General features: G+C 31.6%; 2 protein-coding genes across 3 annotated transcripts; both read left to right on the forward strand.

Moving 5' to 3' along the window:
* The first annotated feature begins 3,408 nt into the window (after positions 1 to 3,408).
* LOC137655711 (loricrin-like) lies at positions 3,409 to 5,565 on the forward strand. 2 transcript variants are annotated; one of them, XM_068389719.1, is made up of 3 exons: positions 3,409 to 3,453; positions 3,770 to 5,260; positions 5,333 to 5,565. In XM_068389719.1, exons 1-3 carry the CDS (start codon positions 3,451 to 3,453, stop codon positions 5,378 to 5,380), a joined length of 1,542 nt encoding a protein of 513 aa, XP_068245820.1. In that variant the 5' UTR covers positions 3,409 to 3,450; the 3' UTR covers positions 5,381 to 5,565. The 2 variants fall into 2 exon arrangements, with proteins under 2 accessions (XP_068245820.1, XP_068245819.1); XM_068389718.1 differs by having other exon boundaries at positions 3,770 to 5,565.
* A 6,897-nt stretch (positions 5,566 to 12,462) lies between these two features.
* On the forward strand, positions 12,463 to 13,913 carry LOC137655009 (uncharacterized). The gene is made up of 2 exons (XM_068388907.1): positions 12,463 to 12,577; positions 12,983 to 13,913. Exons 1-2 carry the CDS (start codon positions 12,485 to 12,487, stop codon positions 13,223 to 13,225), a joined length of 336 nt encoding a protein of 111 aa, XP_068245008.1. The 5' UTR covers positions 12,463 to 12,484; the 3' UTR covers positions 13,226 to 13,913.
* Positions 13,914 to 21,582: the final 7,669 nt, after the last annotated feature.

Consider the following 21,582-nt stretch of genomic DNA (forward strand, 5'->3'; position numbering starts at 1 on the left):
AATGTATTTGAAACTTTTTTTTTTTTTTTTTTTTAAATAACAAGAATCTGGAGATTTCTAACATGGGAGGGTGGCGTTGGTAAATTTTATACGTTGCCTATGTTAATGAATATAATTGATAATATATACGATCTAAAGTAACAAAAATAGATATTCTGGCCCAAGACTTTATATATATATATATATATATATATATATATATATATATATATATATATATATATATATATATATATATATGTATATATATATATATATATATATATATATATATATATATATACATATATATATATATATATATACATATATATATATATGTATACATACATATATATATATGTATATATATATATATATATATATATATATATATATAAACATATATATATATATATATATATATATATATATATATATATATATATATATATATATATATAGTAAAATAAATCATATTGTGTAATAAATATCGGAATTACACGGAAAAGCTGGTTTCTAAAAAAAGTTTCAATTTAATCAAAGATAAAAACAAGATATTCAAAATATAGAAATTCATCGTATATTAAAAGGAGTGACAAGGATAGATGAAAGCGCGCACTTGTTTACCGAATGCAAAATTTTCCTTCTTATAAAAAATCAATATTATCAAAAGCAGAATTGGTATGTAGCCTTCTACAACACTTTTTCAATCTTTTTATTCTGCTCAGCCCTGCGACTCAATAGTTAACTCTACGTTTCCTAGTTTAGTTGTTCGTTCGTGATCAATAATTCATTTTCTGAGAAATGTATTGTATATCAATAGTTAACTCTACGTTTTCTAGTTTAGTTGCTCGTTCGTGATCACTAATTCATTTTCTGAGACATATATTGTATATCAATAGTTAACTCTACGTTTCCTAGTTTAGTTGCTCGTTCGTGATCACTAATTCATTTTCTGAGACATACATTGTATATCAATAGTTAACTCTACGTTTCCTAGTTTAGTTGCTCGTTCGTGATCACTAATTCATTTTCTGAGACATACATTGTATATCAATAGTTAACTCTACGTTTCCTAGTTTAGTTGCTGGTTCGTGATCACTAATTCATTTTCTGAGACATACATTGTATATCAATAGTTAACTCTACGTTTCCTAGTTTAATTGCTCGTTCGTGATCACTAATTCATTTTCTGGGACATACATTGTATGTCAATAGTTAACTCTACGTTTCCTAGTTTAGTTGCTCGTTCGTGATCACTAGTTTATTTTCTGAGACATACATTGTATGTCAATAGTTAACTCTACGTTTCCTAGTTTAGTTGCTCGTTCGTGATCACTAATTCATTTTCTGAGACATATATTGTATATCAATAGTTAACTCTACGTTTCCTAGTTTAGTTGCTCGTTCATGATCACTAATTCATTTTCTGAGACATATATTGTACATCAATAGTTAACTCTACGTTTCCTAGTTTAGTTGCTCGTTCGTGATCAGTAATTCATTTTCTGAGACATACATTGTACATCAATAGTTAACTCTACGTTTCCTAGTTTAGTTGCTGGTTCGTGGGCACTAATTCATTTTCTGAGACATACAATGTACATTAATAGTTGACTCTACGTTTCCTAGTTTAGTTGCTTGTTCGTGATCACAAATTAATTTTCTGAGACATACATTGTATATCAATAGTTGACTCTACGTTTCCTAGTTTAGTTGCTGGTTCGTGATCACTAATTCATTTTCTGAGACATACATTGTATATCAATAGTTAACTCTACGTTTCCTAGTTTAGTTGCTCGTACGTGATCACTAATTCAATTTCTGAGACATACATTGTATATCAATAGTTGACTCCACGTTTCCTAGTTTAGTTGCTGGTTTGTGATCACTAATTCATTTTCTGAGACATACATTGTATATCAATAGTTGACTCTACGTTTCCTAGTTTAGTTGCTCGTTCGTGATCACTAATTCATTTTCTGAGACATACATTGTATATCAATAGTTAACTCTACGTTTCCTAGTTTAGTTGCTCGTTCGTGATCACAAATTAATTTTCTGAGACATACATTGTACATCAATAGTTGACTCTACGTTTCCTAGTTTAGTTGCTGGTTTGTGGTCACTAACTCCCTTTCTGAGACATATATTGTATATCAATAGTTGACTCCACGTTTCCTAGTTTAGTTGCTCGTTCGTGATCACTAATACATTTTCTGAGACATACATTGTACATCAATAGTTAACTCTACGTTTCCTAGTTTAGTTGCTCGTTCGTGATCACAAATTAATTTTCTGAGACATACATTGTACATCAATAGTTGACTCTACGTTTCCTAGTTTAGTTGCTGGTTTGTGGTCACTAACTCCCTTTCTGAGACATATATTGTATATCAATAGTTGACTCCACGTTTCCTAGTTTAGTTGCTCGTTCGTGATCACTAATTCATTTTCTGAGACACATTATATATCAATAGTTGACTCTACGTTTCCTAGTTAATTGCTCGTTCGTGATCAGTAATTCATTTTCTGAGACATACATTGTATATCAATAGTTGACTCCACGTTTCCTAGTTTAGTTGATCGTTCGTGATCACTAATTCATTTTCTGAGACATATATTGTATATCTAATCATGAAATTCTTAAATAAACTGCAAAGAGGAAGAAGATAATCTGGATTTCCTATTCGTCGCCATACATACGATTTCTTCCAGAATGGTACTAAGCTCAGTTCTCCACCATAGCTCTGTACCATGGTCTTCCACAGTCTTGGGTTGGGGTTCTCTTGCTTGGGGGTGCACTCGAGCACACTGATCTATCTAGTTTCCCTTCCTCTTGTTTTGTTAAAGTTTTTATAGTTTATAAAGGAAATATTTATTTTGATGTTCTAATTTTTCCTTGTTTCCTTTCCTCACTCGGCTATTTTCCCTGTTGAGGCCCCTGGACTTATAGCATCCTGCTTTTCCAACTAGGTTTGTAGCTTAGCAAGTAATAATAATAATAATAATAATAATAATAATAATAATAATAATAATAATAATAATATGTAGAAAATACTGACGTAATCTTTAGCAACTATTGGAAATTAGTATAGCATACAGATATGAACATCTAATTACGCAGATAACAATCTATATAAGTATTGACTAAAAGAGATCTTTTACAAAAAAAAAAAGAAAAAAAAATCTGCAACTTCAAGGGAAACTTAATAGAATTTTGTTTGTGGGGTTTGAAGACATTTGGTATTCAAGGAGACGTATATATTAGAGGGCAATTATAATTGATAAGATATATTTGTTACCTAACTCTCTCTTTCGTCCCACAATCTTAGGACCATTTAGGGAGAGTTCATGGCCAGGTTTGTGCCATCTGCAACCCTGAAGTATCAATACGATCGCAGTATATAAAGACACATCAACACAGGAAAAACACAGTCTTAGTCCAAGAGTCACTGTGGATAAGCCATGGTAAGTGGTGTTGTAATTTTGAAACTTTTTTTATCAAAATGCATTTCTTTGTATACTTTAAAAGAAATATCAAAACTAACGTATACTCATTCAATGGGCCATAATTTATACACATATTTATGGTAACTTTATTGTATATAAACTCAGATGTAATATACATAGTATTCATTTTGTATATGAAGTACTATATCCATAATATATTCTTGATTTATACTATACGAGCACGTCCACTTACAGTGAGTGTTTGAAATAAAACAAGTTTTTTCTTCCATTATCAATTAATGCCTAAATTGGATACTTTCTATTATTTTCGCAGAATCTTCTTTTGTTTGCCTTTGGTGCTGTTCTTTTAACATTCTGCAATGCAGATAGAAGCAGCTCTAGTGGCGGTCATGGAATATCCAACAGCGTATCCATTGGCAGAGGCTCAACCAGAAGATATGGAATTCCTGGTGGCCATGGAGATAATTCGAATAGTCATAAAGGATCACCAGTAGCATATGGCTCTCATAATGGATACTCCAGTGGCAGCCACAACGCTATCTATGGCTCTACTGGTGGACATTCCAGTGGAGGACATAGCGGTTCGTCACCTGGAGGCTATGGCTCTACTGGTGGACATTCCAGTGGAGGACATAGCGGTTCGTCATCTGGAGGATATGGCTCTACTGGTGGACATTCCAGTGGAGGACATGGTGGTTCGTCATCTGGAGGATATGGCTCTACTGGTGGACATTCCAGTGGAAGACATGGTGGTTCGTCATCTGGAGGATATAGCTCTACTGGTGGACATTCCAGTGGAGGACATGGTGGTTCGTCATCTGGAGGATATGGCTCTACTGGTGGATATTCTAGTGGAGGACATACTGGTTCGTCATCTGGAGGATATGGCTCTACTGGTGGACATTCTAGCGGTGGACATGGTGGTTCGTCATCTGGAGGATATGGTTCTACTGGTGGACATTCCAGTGGTGGACATGGTGGTTCGTCATCTGGAGGCTATGGCTCTACTGGTGGACATTCCGGTGGAGGACATGGTGGTTCGTCATCTGGAGGATATGGCTCTACCGGTGGACATTCCAGCGGTGGACATGGTGGTTCGTCATCTGGAGGCTATGGCTCTGGGAGTAGATATACCAGGAGTAGCCAAAGTTGGGTTCCCTCTGGAGGTTATAGGTCTAGTGGGGGACACTCCAGTGGTGGTCACAATCTCGTGTCATCTATAGGCTATGGCTCTACTGGTGGACATTCCAGTGGAGGACATGGTGGTTCGTCATCTGGAGGATATGGCTCTACTGGTGGACATTCCAGTGGAGGACATGGTGGTTCGTCATCTGGAGGATATGGCTCTACTGGTGGACATTCCAGTGGTGGACATAGTGGTTCGTCATCTGGAGGATATGGCTCTACTGGTGGACACTCCAGTGGAGGACATGGTGGTTCATCATCTGGAGGATATGGCTCTACTGGTGGACATTCCAGTGGTGGACATGGTGGTTCATCATCTGGAGGATATAGCTCTACTGGTGGACATTCCAGTGGTGGACATAGTGGTTCGTCTTCTGGAGGATATGGCTCTACTGGTGGACATTCCAGTGGAGGACATGGTGGTTCGTCAACTGGAGGATATGGCTCTACTGGTGGACATTCCAGTGGAAGATATGGGGGTTCGTCATCTGGAGGCTATGGCTCTACTGGTGGACATTCCAATAGAGGACATGGTGGTTCGTTATCTGGAGGATATGGGTCTACTGGTGGACATTCCAGTGGTGGACATAGTGGTTCGTCTTCTGGAGGATATGGCTCTACTGGTGGACATTCCAGTGGAGGACATGGTGGTTCGTCAACTGGAGGATATAGCTCTACTGGTGTGCTCTCCACTGGTCGACATGGTTCGTCATCTGGAGGCTACGGATTTAGGGGTTGATACTTCAACGGTGGACACGAGTATGGTCTCCCAGAGGTTATGGGTCTTAAATCACTTAAGCCACTGAAATCATAAAGTTCATTTGGAGGAAAATAACACTGAAGGTAGTGGGATATTTCAATAATAAATGCACCTTTGTTAACTTTCAAACAATGTGAGTAAAAGGATTTAAATCAATGTTTTTCTACTCTGTTTTATTATCCCCTTTTTATAAGAAAATTAGCATACATTGTTTTTCTTTTATCTCTGTCTATCAATTCTAGTGTTCAAACCTTTATTTGTGTATTGTGAGTGTTCTCATGGCTGATTTTCATTTAAAAAAAAAGAAGTTTTTTCATGTTTTTACTTGCGAAATGCTGTCACTTTTTGCTTCAAAATTTCACGGCTAAGATAATAATAATAATAATAATAATAATAATAATAATAATAATAATAATAATAATAATAATAATAATAATAATAAGTGTAAACTGACATGCATGAAACGAATAACTTGAGATTGCCTTTCAAGCCTCCACCAACTACTAAAACTAGTTCGGCACATTTAAAAAACACATCTCCATCACTTTGAATAGTATACGAATCAATAATATTCATATATTTACACACCCACACACGCATATTCATACACAAATATATATATAAGTATATATATATATATATATATATATATATATATATGCAGATATATATATATATATATATATATATATATATATATATATATATATATATATATATATATATATCTATACCTATATATATGTATATATATATATATATATATATATATATATATATATATATATATATATATATATATATATATATGCATATATAATATATATACATACAGTAAATATGAAAATATTTTAATTCTACTGCTTATCAGTCTTTTTTGTTTTTACTCACGAAAGATGTTTTTGAGAAGAGGTCAAAAGGGAGAGGGAAAATCTAGATAGAGTTTAAACAGGGGTGAGTTGGTTTGATAAGATAGATCCTTCAAATATATGTAAAGGAAAAAAAATCTAATAGATATTGATGCTATTATGTTAGTTTACATACGTTTCAGTTTTGAAGATCTAGCATTACTGCCAGATTCTTGATCAAAAGGAATCTATAACGTTTACAACACTTCCAGAAGACTAAAATTACTGCCATATCTTTGCTTAGAAAGCATCTATAACGTTTAAAACACTTCCAGAAGTCTAAAATTACTACCATATCCTTGCTCAGACAGCTTCTATAACGTTTACAACACTTCCAGAAGTCTAAAATTACTGCCATATCTTTGCTCAGATAGCTTCTATAACGTTTACAACGCTTCCAGAAGTCTAAAATTACTGCCATATCTTTGCTCAGATAGCTTCTATAACGTCTACAACACTTCCAAAAGTCTAAAATTACTGCCATATCTTTGCTCAGATAGCTTCTATAACGTTTACAACGCTTCCAGAAGTCTAAAATTACTACCATATCCTTGCTCGGACAGCTTCTATGACGTTTACAACGCTCCAAGAGTCTAAAATTACTGCCATATCTTTCAGGAGTCTAAAATTACTGCCATATCTTTGCTCGGACAGCTTCCATGACGTTTACAGCGCTTCCAGAAGTCTAAAATGGCTGCCATATCTTTGCTCGGACAGCTTCTATGACGTTTACAGCGCTTCCAGAAGTCTAAAATGGCTGCCATATCTTTGCTCGGACAGCTTCTATGACGTTTACAGCGCTTCCAGGAGTCTAAAATGGCTGCCATATCTTTGCTCAGACAGCAACTATAACTTTTAAAAAGCTTCCAGAAGTCTAAAATGACTGCCAGATCTTTGTTCAGATAGCATCTGTAACGTTTACAACTCATCCAGAAGTATACAATTACTGCAACATCTTTACTCAGACACCATCTATAACCTTTACAACTATTACAGAAGTCTAAAATTACAGAAATATCTTTGCTCAGACAGCATCTATAACGTTTACAACGCTTCCAGAAGTCTAAAATTATTGTCAGATCTTTGCTCAGATAGCTTCTATAACGTTTACAACGCTTCCAGAAGTCTGAAATTACTGCCAGATAGTTGTAAACATTATAGATGCTGTCTTAGCAAAGATCTAGCAGGAATTTTAGACTTTTGGAAGCGTTGCAAACGTTATAGATGCTGTCTGAGGATAGATCTGGCAGTAATGTTAGATTTCTTAAAGCTTTGGAAACGTTATACCATTTCTGTGAATGAAAAGTACCTGAATAAGAATATGATTTGAAATTTCTATCTCTTGAAGATGTGAATTATTTGGTTATCAAAATTTATTTATGGATAAGCTAAACACTAAGTTTTTACACGTTTAGTTACCCCAATATCATTATTTATACGTTTATTTTTCTAAGAATAGATGACCATATGAGATCACTATTTTGAAAGCATTGCTTACACCATCGGTTTTTTTTTATTTATTTATTTATTTTTTTTTTTTTGCACTCACTTGCTTTGAGACTTGTTACATGAAGTTATGATTTTTCCTGTTTATTTTTATTCTAGTTATCTTCCTCTTTTATCTTCTATCTTTGACTTATTTCTTTACCTAACACGAAATTCTTTCGGTGAAGAAAACGGCTTGAATGTTAGAATTTAATGTGCGCGTAATGTTACTTACAGGATGGTACAGACTCTGAAGATCTGAGTCCAAAGAATGATCGGAATTACGAAAAGTCCATCAAACATGAACAAAGAACAAACGGAAAGACAGCAACGAAGATTAATATTCAGATCTGGGATAACGAATTTAATAGACCGTAAGGCTTTGTAAAACATAGTAGAATAAAAGAATTGAAACACTTAATCAGGACAGACTGATCATCAAATATCCTTTATTATTATTATTATTATTATTATTATTATTATTATTATTATTATTATTATTATTATTATTATTATTATTATTATTATTATTATTATCATTATTATTATTATTATTATCATTATTATTATTCACGTAATATACCGATACTACATATTACTACAACTGTTAGAAAACTTCTGGGTGCCATAATGATATCAGTTGATCGGTTTCGTTTAACTTTTTTTCCATTTGCTCTTCGAACTGCAAGATCGTAGTGCGACGCTACAACACTTTCGCTCGCTATCATCATCTGAGGGTTGGCAAAAACCTCTGACAAGAAATTACTATGGTGATTCCACTTTTAGTCGGAAAGTGGGCGTGTCCCAAGTAGCTGATACTATGGGACGAGTGAAAAATGCCCAGACCTGAAACTTATAAAGAAGGATAACTTTCTTTATTCAAAATTTCCTTAGTTTCAGTTAGCAACTGCCCGGGACAGGGTCAAAGATTTCTATGGGTTTTAACAAATCGTCTACTAATCAAAAACAAATTTGACATTACCAGTACCAAGATCTATACATTTATTTAAACCTTGACCAGTACAACCGTATGCTGATATATGTATATACATACATACATATATATATATATATATATATATATATATATATATATATATATATATATACATATATATGTATATATATATATATATATATATATATATATATATATATATATACATACATATGTATACATATATATATATATATATATATATATATATATATATATATATATATATATATATATATGTGTGTGTGTGTGTGTGTGTGTGCGTGTGTTTGGACTACTTGAAACACTCTCTGATGTATTAAATGAAATTGATGAAATTTGGTTAGTTATTTTTGTTTCATTTAACCCACTTTTAGAAGTGACGCATAAGGGAGATAGGAAATATTGATAAAATATCCATACAGCGGTAAAGTCAAATTCTTTCAATAATAACTCTATAAGAAAGGGGTCTATACCTTGATATTATTGTTATAGATATTCTTATTATTTGTTATTACTCTTGATAAGCACATATCAAACAAGTAGAATTAAACATTTATTGTACAATCAGGCTAGCCTTTGCATATAGAAATATAACAAGCGAAAATAATAGTTAAAAATCGAGTTGTTTTAAAACATGCTTCATGAGATTTTCGTTCGAAAATTTCTCCAGCAAAACACATAAGGAAAATTTTGGTCGTTGGTTATTGGCATTTTTCATGGCATATCTTTTTCACTTTTTAGCTTTTTGCGAAATAATTATGAGAGAGAGAGAGAGAGAGAGAGAGAGAGAGAGAGAGAGAGAGAGAGAGAGAGAGAGAGAGAGAGAGAGAGAGAGAGAGAGAGAGAGAGACTTTATGGCACTGAAAAATTGATTATGGTAAAAGCCAATGCAAAACTCTTCAATATTCCTGAAAATAAGAGATTAAAATATATATATTTTTTATTTACAATTCATAACACTTTGATGAGGATAATGAAAATACTTGAATTTGTTTGTATTTATGTGTACCTATAGCCTTAACGCCACTCGATATTGATATTTCCAAGTATTGGAATCCCATTCCAAAGCAAGCAAAATGGGAGTAAGAGGTACCTCATTATTTAGTTTAGAAATAAAGTAACAAAATCATACTATATACGGGCGCATGATTAAATTCATCAGACTAACAACAGCCTATTTTATGTAAACTTTGGATTAAATGGCTTTCATGGAATAATAAAACTATTCCATACAAAATAATTAAAAAATATTTCTTTTAAAGTTACAGACATACATATCGTTTTGAAATAAATCTTGAAGATAATAGAAGTAATATTCCTTATTAAGAAGTCCTTTTATGTTATCATTATCATTAATAATGGTGATGTTATCGATAATTTGGTTTATATTGCTCTTGTAGTTAATAATATATAACTCTGAATAAGGAAATCACTAAGAATATGAGTTTCTATTGATTATTTACAAATGCCAAATAAAAATTGAAAACATGGCAATATATTTTGAATAATTGTAATAAAAAAAGTCCTTATTCATCATATAAGCATCAAAGAATAACAGGTTCAACTGAATGTGGGAAGTGTTTCTTTACGGCAGTTTTAAAAATGTGGAATGAAATGGAAGAAAGTTTGGCAATACTGGTTATACTATCGTCAATTCGTAATGGCAGTTAGAAATGGTATCTGATATATTATCACTTCGGTTGAGCAAAAATGAAAGACTCCACCATAACTATTATTGTAATAACGAGTATTGAAGTATATATCATAGACAATTGTACGAAAAGGGAAAATGTTTATATGTGGCGTTAATGATCTCGGAGAAAGGTTGTGGTAAAATTGGTCTAGGCCTGAGAAGTGTATTGAGGAAATGCGGCGTAACAGGTAGCTTTCAAGGACAAATTTGAAGGCTTAAAGCAATGCTTTTGTTAGACTATGTTTACACGGTCGAATTGTTTGTCGAACGCAGTTCAACAGATAAGTGTTCGAACTGATGTTCGAACGGGTGAACGGGGCATTTGATTCTCGAACACGATAATCGAACGGTTTGAAAAAAGTCTGTTCTCGCCTGACTTTTGTAGGCGGGGCTTCATCATTCACAAACCTTATGCATTTGTGACTTACTCCCCCTCTTCAAACCGTATGACAAGCAGGTTTGACAACCGGGTTCGACGAACTGTTTGACCGTGTGCTTTAAAGAAAAAACTAGATTTTATGAGGGTGGGTTTGAGACAAGTTTCGTTAAACCTCCTTTGTCTGTTGTTTAAGTTTATAGAGGCATTGTTGTGATAAGATGAAAAAATGCCTATGGTAATGGCCTAAAAATATAAAATGAAGCCGGGAAACGCTTTCAGGTTAGGTTAAATTGAACATTTTCTGCAGGAACTATTCATGCAAGACTCGGTAGATAAAGGATAAATGTAGTTACAATTATTACAGTGCATTTATTGATATGTATGTAAAATACATTTTTACTATTAATAATAATAATAATAATAATAATAATAATAATAATAATAATAATAATAATAACTATAATAAATTAAAGAATAAAACGAATAATAATAAGAAGAATAACTAAATTAATAGTAATAATAATATACAGATTAGCAGTCATCATCAACTTTATTTGACAAGGAGGGAAGTATAGAGAAGTATAATAATAATAATAATAATAATAATAATAATAATAATAATAACAACAACAACAACGAAAACAGCAACAACAACAACAACAACAACAACAATAATAATAATAATAATAATAATAATAATAATAATAATAATAATAATAATAATAATACCATAGGCTAAGTATTATTATTGTCCTTGTGTACATCATTATTGACTATTTACTTTTTACCTTGGTATATTATGTCTTACCGCAGTGACGCCGTCTGCTTTGTCAGAGTTAATTGCAACACCTACTGTAGTTCTTGTTTACCACTTTGCAATAAATCTGCTAGTTTCATTTTACCATACATGAGGATATAATATAAAAATGTCATATACTTATTAACAGACACACACACGTATATATATATATATATATATATATATATATATATATATATATATATATATATATATATATATACATATATATATATATATATATATATATATATATATATATATATATATATATATAAGGGGCATTACTTGTAAAATTATACATGTTATTATATTCCATAAATTATCATATCATTGCTTAAAAATTAAGCACTAACCTCCCTCAAATCGATATTATCATGGGAGATGGGAAGGAATAACCATCTCTTTTTTCATTGCACCAATTTTCTTCTAAGTATTACAGTACAGCACTAAAATAGCCCTTGTCCAATATGTGGCCTATTCTTATCAGTCCCACTGATAAAAAATCAATTGTCCTCGCCTTTCTCCTTTTATTTTATTATCTAGTGTGTGCCTCTATTCACGCATAGTCGTTCTGGTCACATCAGAAGAACTTTGCGATGAAGTAGCCCCTGAGGTAACGTCAAATTGCAGTGACTTGGGAATTCATTGGCTATTACGAGCGCCAGACTAACTGTTACTGAAACCGCAAGACGCAGATGCTCGCGGGAACGTTCGAGTAAATGACACTACACCATTTCCGCGTCTCCGTTAGTTTTCCCTCTCATTACGCTTTTCGTGGCCGTGAAATAATCCTTCACGCAAATGAGACAAAGAAACCAGCCTTATTGTCCTTCCGGAATGTGGGAACTACGATGGGCTTGTATATATAAGAGTTGGGAGTTCCTCAGAACTTCGCAGTTGGATCTAGCCGGCCCGTCTGAGCTCACAATGGTAAGTTTGTTCGTTTTTCTTGAGAAGTGGGATATTAACGTTTACATTCATGTACAAAAGTAAGCACTAATCATATATTATTTCTTTCTGTAATTACATAATTATTATTTAACAAATCATGCTTATATACAAGATAAGTACGAATAGATATAGGCTTTTTGCTTAGTAATATATTTAGGGGAAAGGAAATATTACGAAATCATCTAAAGCTACAAGATATAAGGCCTCATTTTACCTATAAAACACACGTATGATATGAAGAACAAACTGTAAAGCTACGTAATTAAGCAAACTCGTTAGCCATCTCTATAAAGAAGAGTTAAATATTAAAACAAATCTTGGCCAACTAGATCCTGTTTTTTCTACTATTACAGGAATTCCATCGGTACCCCGTCACCACGGCAGTGTGTCAGGCAGACGGAGGATACGGTTTCTACGGAGGATGATTATGAGGTGGCTACGGAGTCTTCGGAAGTGGTTATATCGGAGGTCGTTGCTCTGGAGGTAGATCCTTCAGAGGTCATCGGCTTCGAGGAAGTAACTCTATCGGCTGTCACGACGACATTGCAGGTCATTCCCTTTGAAGTGGCTCATCTGGACAATATGACATTAGGGTCACATTTTTCAGTGTCGGTCGTGGAAATGTAAATCGTACTGTTTAAAGGCCGCTAATGAATGGCAGGGGAAAGGGAGAGTGACATTGCCCTATCGACCTGGACAATGTCCTAGAGACTGACCATACACACATATGATCAGCACCCAAGCTAGGACCAAGTAGGGCCAGGAGATAGCTGCCGATGAATCAGCAGATATACCTATAGGCTCCCCAAAAACCTCCATCCTTTTTGTTCACACGGATGGTGACATTGCAGCTACCAAAGAAACTAACGCGTTTGAGCAGGACTCAAACCCCAGTCTGGCGTTCATCAGTCAGAGACTTTACCACATCAGTCACCACAACCCTGGCACATTGTACTCTAATAAGTGCATCTTATCACAGCCTTACTGCGCGTGGAGCTGCTATGTTAAGCACTCCTCCAACACCTCTACCATCTCTCAACAGTAGCTGTTTAGTTACTATCCGTGCAGTAAGGGTGTGACAGGATGCATTTTTTTTAGAGCGAGAAGTGCCACGGACTCCTGTGTCCACCTGTACATACGAGATAGGATCCTTAGAAGTTTCTCCGGTAACGGAGCTATCGGAGGTAGTCGAGGATTTGCTCAATAGAACCGTCTTCTCATTTAAAATATAACAAGAAATTTCTGAAATTTTCTTACCAATAACTGTGTATTTTATATTCTTTAAATTTGTATTAAATAAATGTACATAAAGAATCTTCCAAATCTCTGCTGGTCAGATTGATAAGGATTTTCCAGAAATATACCCTTGTGTCATTTTACCTTCCTTTGCCCCATACATATATTAGTTCTGCTATGTTAATATTATTATATCTATATCTTCTGATTAGAATTATCATTAATGATTTATTTTTATTTTTTTCATCATAGCTATTGTCATAATAATTATTATCATTATCAAATTTTCAACGCTTGAAATTAAATAATAGGTCATATTAAAAGGTCACCTTTCTCCACTAAATTGTTTTCCTAAGAAGAAAATTAAAGATATATTTGTCAATAAACTTTTAAAATATTTCTTTAATGGGCTGATAGAGTTAAAACACCAAATTATATATCGGTTCTTCAGCGGCTCTGCGGAAGATTCAGATAAAAAGAAAAATTTGATGTAAAAATAGTACTGCCAAAGTAAAAAAAAAAAAGAAAAAAAAATTAAAGCTTGTTTTGTAATAGTTAGCCTCATCTCAATAACCCATCCACAGTACACTGTTAGTAAATATGCCGTGAAAATCCTGGAATAAATGTTTCCAGGCATTTACCGTTTTTAAAACGGATATATTAACATAAAGGAATTATTACGGTCACCAATCCGTAAAAGATATTAACGAGGTAAGGTAAAAATTACGGTCGCCTTTATTTTACTGAAATAGGACGGAGAACAATATATTTTTACGAAGAATTTAGGATTAACATTACGGTCATTTTTAATAGTGTACTCACTGATAATTATTTTCACTTTCTCTTCTCCCCTAAGTATTTTTTAAAAGGAACGCAAGAAAGCAATTGAAACACCTTGGTATAACAGTTGTATACTTGGAGCAGTTAATAAAATTTCCTTTCGCTTAAATGGGAATAGAAATCTGATAATCTAAACATACTGTCGAGAAAATATATAGGATAGTTATCATCATTAACGAGATGAAATGGTGAAATTTCTCGTAATTCAAACAAGAAAAGAAATTTTTTAAATAAAGTACCTACATTTTAGTTCATCTTAATTGCCAAGAGGGAGGCAAGGAATTCTTAGCAGCCTTTAAAAAAGATGCTAAGATATATCAGGTAATATTATGCTTAGGAATTATTTCATAAATCTTTTTGGACTATATAAGCAAGACCTGAACTGTACTAACCTCCTAGGTATTACAGTGGTATCGTGTTCGCCTAGCATTCGTATTGCAGCAGATCGATCCCCGCCCAGGACCGTGAGTTTAAGCTTTTTACTGGAGAGGCCACTGCTGTGATGGGCACCACAGTGGGGGGTTGGGCTTGCCAGGCTGACGTTCTGGTGAGAATTTATACTGATGAAACTGGAACTGAAACTAGACACCTTGACCTTGACCTTGAAGGAAATGAGCCATACCCTTGCTCAACCCACTGTTAAATGATAGATTTTCATCATTAAAGGGAAATATAGAGTTTGGGGGGTTACTTTGAAAATCCTCCATGTATGGAAATATATTACTGCACGGGATCCTTCAAAATTATTTATGAAATGGTTCGGATACTGAGCGTTTGTCAACGCTGAATTAGGTCATAAGTACTACTTATGGCTTTTGCAATCATTAATCACTATAACAATAACATTTCTTTGGTGAGAAAGGAAAGCGTTTTATGTATAATTATATGCATATATACACATACGTATATATGTATACATGAATATATATATAATATATATATATATATATATATATATATATATATATATATATACATATATATATATATGTATATATATATGTATATATATATATGTATATATATAAATATATATATACACATATATATACATATATATATATATATATATATATATATATATATATATATATATATATATATATATATATATATAGTTATATATATATTTATATATATACACTGTATATACATATATATATATATATATATGTATATATATATATGTATATATATATATATATATATATATATATATATATATATATATATATATTTACTGTATATTTTGTACATACGCATATGTATAATATATATATATATATATATATATATATATATATATATATATATATATATATATACATACATATATATACAGTATATATATATATATATATATATATATATATATATACATATATATACAGTATATATATGTATATATATATATATATATATATATATATATATATATATATATATATATATATATATATATATATATATATATAACAGCTATACATCCAGCCGTTTCTAGGTAATTGCAGGACAAAGGCTTTTAGCATGTCGATTCATTGCTGAAGTTTCATTTGTGTTTATCACTAACCCTGGCCAGTATAGATTGGTGATGGAGGGAGAATTTTGCCTGACCACTCAGCCTTTTGGTATCCCCACTCAGAAGGGGCATATTTCTGTTAGCGATAAATTCACAGAACGCACTTTAGATTCAGAAGATGATAATCAGTAACACATCTTCTGGTGATATCTGATCTTTGAAGATTTTTTTTTTTTTTTTTTTTTTTTGTCTTCAAAAAGTCAGCAGCATCGTAAAAGAAGTATAAATGTAGTACCACAACATAAATTATGTATCCACAAAAGCCATTGGTAACTCACAGATGGATAAAGCAAGTATCTGGTAATGCCCTGATGTTAGATTTGCCCGCAAGTAAAATTGACCATGGGCTCTGTGCATTGGCAGTCCGGAACGGGTGTTATATCGCTAGATTATTTGATGGGAAGCAGGATACACGTGCTGGATCGACACGAACGCAGGTGGACGGACAGGATAATAGTTAGATGACCGCAGCAGATGTCGGCTGGAAGGGAATTCAAAGCAGAAGTCAAGGAGCACCCCAAAGAGGGCTTCACCATGTCTCCTAACCCAGTTCCATTCTGAGGTGGCAAAGGTGAATCCTTTGGAAGAAGTGAAGATGGATCCCATGGAGGAGGGAGAAGAGAATCGTATTATATAGGGTGGAATATGTGGATCCTTTGTGAGTGGAAAAGGTTCATCTTTTGGAGGTGGCCATGGCAGTTCCTTTAGAGGACGCAGAGGCTATGGAAAATAAAAATGTTCTTTGATAGCGTCGTGACAGATCCTCAGAATTGTCCCTTTTTTAAACAAAATAAAGAATACTGTATAGTTTCTTATTTTATTTATTCAAAATTATATTAATGAATGGCCTAAAGAAACATATATTTGAGGGTAATGGTCCAAATAGATATTGAAAATAATATTATGATTATTTTCTGAAGCGAGGATCTCATATTCGTCTATGAAAAAAATTGTTTGACAGAAATGGACTGATTGATTTTTATCATACACACTTTTTCCATTTGGATACAAACTTCTAGTCTCACAGTCAATCTATAAGGATGAGATTGCAAGGATAATGCCCAATTCCCCTTTCCTTAACTCCAGCAAATGCTAGATGGGCAAGTGGCCACTAGGTCGGAGTGATTCACGGAACTAACAAACGTTAACCACTAAGCCATAACACCCTACCAGCGAGAATTCCAAGTTAATATATTAATTATCTATGTTGATCAATATTTGAATTAGGATTTGATGAATATGGGGTTGGGGCATAGCTACCTGATTATACTATTTTTGCGATACCTTTCCCTTAAATTCGATGTATTTCATATATCTATGTATTGTTATTAAAAGAAAAATTATCTGTGGATGATATAACGATTTAGAAATAAACAACTTATATTTTGTAACTTCATTTAATATAAAAAATATTTACACTCCTAAAATCAATATATATATATATATATATATATATATATATATATATATATATATATACATATATTCATTTATTATCTTATAGGTTGGAAATCATAAAATATGTTTCATTCTTTTTTTCCCGAAGGTTAAACTTACGCACATCAGTCAACCTGCAAGATACATAATACCAGCATATCATCAGACTAAAAACTTGTACCTGTGACTTGGCTTTCTCTGCTTCAACAGATGATACATTAAAACCGTTCTTACGTGCTAAATAGAATGACCTTGACGGTATTGAGGTTTTTTTAACGCGTGATAAATATATGAATCCCTTTGACATGTGATTTACTGTCACGAACCTCCTTTAGTTCTGGAGCATTTTACCATGAGCGAGGTACACTTGATTATTCTAAAACTTTTTAATTTTTAGTAATAATAATAATAATAATAATAATAATAATATTAATAATGATAATAATAATAATTATAATAATAATAATAATGATAATAATAATGATAATAATAATAATAATAATAATAATAATAATAATAATAATAATAATAATAATAATAATAATAATAATCATTATTATTATTATTATTATTATTATTATTATTATTATTATTATTATTATTATTATTATTATTATTATTATTATTATTATTATTATTATTATTATAGAAAATCTACAACATTCACAGGACATTAGATTCTAAGTTTTCCAAAATCTCACAAAGCTTTTGTGGAACTGAATTGGAAATTATATGACAATATAGATGAATATCATTATAGCTTTCACCTTTCATATCGGCCATACCTCATTTATAAACAAGAGGAAGGACAATAATAATCATTCATAATATACGTAAACTCTACTGAATAAGTAAGGTACGAAATCAGAACCGAATTGGGTACTGATACCGAAATATTTCCCCCTCAAGACTTTCAAGAGATAAGATCAAATTATTTTACATGGGATCAATGTACTAGCGGTACAAAGATAGGTGATAATTGTATTTTTCTCAAATTCAAAAGTCAGTGAATATATGAATAAGTTTTACATATGAAGTTCTGTAAACAATTAAAGAATTATTTTTTTTTTTTGCAAAAGTTAATGAAATCAATACCTTAAATTTCTTTTCTTCAATTCTATGATATTTGGATAAAAAAATTATCTGTTAGCATCTTATTTTCTTATTTTTTTATTACATGAGAAAACACTAGGTGAGCCTATACGGCTTTATTGGAATGTTTCAATAAGGGGATAATATTAATTAAGAAATGGGGATGAAGAGAAAATTTTTCTGAAAATTCTCGTAGCAACTTTTCAAAAGGTGAGTTACAGAGCACAAACCTTACGATTTTGATAAAGGTAAAAAAAGAAAATAGAAATAAAGTCAAGGGAGGGATCCCCTGAAAAATATGTTGTTTAAGAATAGCTATACAAATGATAAAAATGTAATATATAGTAGTACTTACTTAGAATGTAAAATGGTTTTATGTCAGCCAAACCACAAAAGACATTTCTGTCAAAAGAAAAAAGCATAAGTTGGCCGTTTCTAACGAAACTATCATGTTTGGATTCACACTGGTTATGATTAGTCACAGATTCAGTTGTTTACAGTATACAACAATAATCTATAATAATTACTTTATATTGCGGAAACTCTTTGGGTGGCCTGTACCTAGGCTCTGATCAGTTTTCCATTAATACAGTATGGTATTAACAAACCCTCCAAGAATATTACACCAAGAGATTCCCAGGTAATCTATCCTCTCTCTCTCTCTCTCTCTCTCTCTCCTCTCTCTCTCTCTCTCTCTCTCTCTCTCTCTCTCTCTCTCTCTCTCTCTCTCTCTCTCTCTCTCTCTCTCTCTCTCTCTCTCTCTCAGATTATGTAAAGATGTAATTATATGTGTAATTTACATCACATCCCTAAAATATTATCTCATTGCTCCTCTTCTAGACCAAGCTATCGGTCATTATTTAACGTATTATAATTACCTGTAAATTATATCAAGTCCCTCAGATTGTCTTTGCTCCGCTTTTTGTGTGACGACACGATCAGCTATTGGCTGAGAATATCCAGGTGCAATACTCCTGCAGTGTATATATATATATATATATTATATATATATATATATATATATATATATATATATATATATACGAGTATATATATATGTATATATATATATATATATATATATATATATATATATATATATATATATTTATATATATGCAGTATATATGCAGTATATATACATATATATATATATATATATATATATATATATATATATATACATACATATATATATATATATATATATATATATGTATATGTATATATACAGCATATATATACGTATATATATATATATATATATATATATATATATATATATATATATATATATATATATATATGAGTGTGTGTGTCACTGTAATTATGCGAAATCTGTATTCATACATAATTCGTACTAAATATTTATACTATAGGATACTTCTGTTAATATGCATAATCAGTGAAAAATTATATTATATATGCATAATTCCTAAAAGGTTAATTATTTCACAAAATAACGGTTAATATCGTGGTTTTTATTTAATATAACTTTTTTTGGCTTAAAGAGTCGATAACAGTTGACGTCATAGGTTTAAACATGTAGATGGTAACGGAAATATAATAATAAGTAGTATCTTTTTTTTTTCTTCTTGAAAAGTATGATGTAAAAAAAAAAAAAAAAAAAAAAAAAAGGGTAGAGTGCCTTCGCTATATTTGTGCCGAAAATTTATTTCAAATAAAGCACATGGTGGCAAAGACATTCTATGTAATAAAACAAATAAAAATATTGTAATTATCAAAATCTATCAAATAAAGCTGTTAACAGAAAACTCACTAATGATAAACAAAAGTTTAAGAGTATAGGGAGACAATAAAAAATTATTTATAAAGGAAATACGAACAAAAGGGTGAGTGCAGTAAAGAGTTAGAAATTAATTAGACAGTCAAGAAATCTACCATGGTTTCCGCTGGTCTTAACCTTTCGGTAATATACTAGATAGATACAAGTCATTAATTTTAGGTATTCTGAAAATTTACAGGAATTGCTAGTTTTCAATAAATTTGAAAATTTACAGGAATTGTGAAAATTTACAGAATTGTAAAAATTTACCGGAATTGTGAAAATTTACAGAATTGTGAAAATTTACCGGAATTGTGAAAATTTATAGGAATTTTGAAAATTTACAGGAATTGTGAAAATTTACAGGAATTGTGAAAATTTACCGGAATTTTGAAAATTTAAGGAATTTTGAAAATTTACAGGAATTGTGAAAATTTACCGAAATTGTGAAAATTTACCGGAATTGTGAATATTTACAGGAATTTTGAAAAGTTATAGAATTGTGAAAATTTACAGGAATTGTGAAAATTTACATGAATTGTGAAAGTTTAAAAAAAAAAATTAAATTTACAAGGCATATTAAAAATTTACAGGAATTGTGAAGATTTACAAAAAAAAATTAAAATTTACAGGCATATTGAGAATTTACAAGAATTGTGAAAAGTTACAAAAAAATTTGAAAATTTACAGGCATATTGAAAACTTACAGGAATTGTGAAAATTTACAAAAAAAAAAAAAAAATGAAAATTTGCAGGTATATTGAAAATTTACAGGAATTGTGGAAATTTACAAAAGATTTTCTGCTGCACAGTAACCATGTTGATAACCATGGTTTTGCAAAATTACTAAGTTTTAGGAATTATTCATCTATATTGTATTTTTTTTTTGGTGATTATAGATATAAACTGAAGTGTCGCTTGGTATGCAAATTTCCTAGGAAGAAAGCATAATAACGGATTCTCATTTTTACGTTAACAGACACACACACACACACACACACATATATACATACA

The sequence above is a fragment of the Palaemon carinicauda genome, chromosome 16, assembly GCF_036898095.1.
Source record: "Palaemon carinicauda isolate YSFRI2023 chromosome 16, ASM3689809v2, whole genome shotgun sequence".
Lineage (NCBI taxonomy): Eukaryota > Metazoa > Arthropoda > Malacostraca > Decapoda > Palaemonidae > Palaemon > Palaemon carinicauda.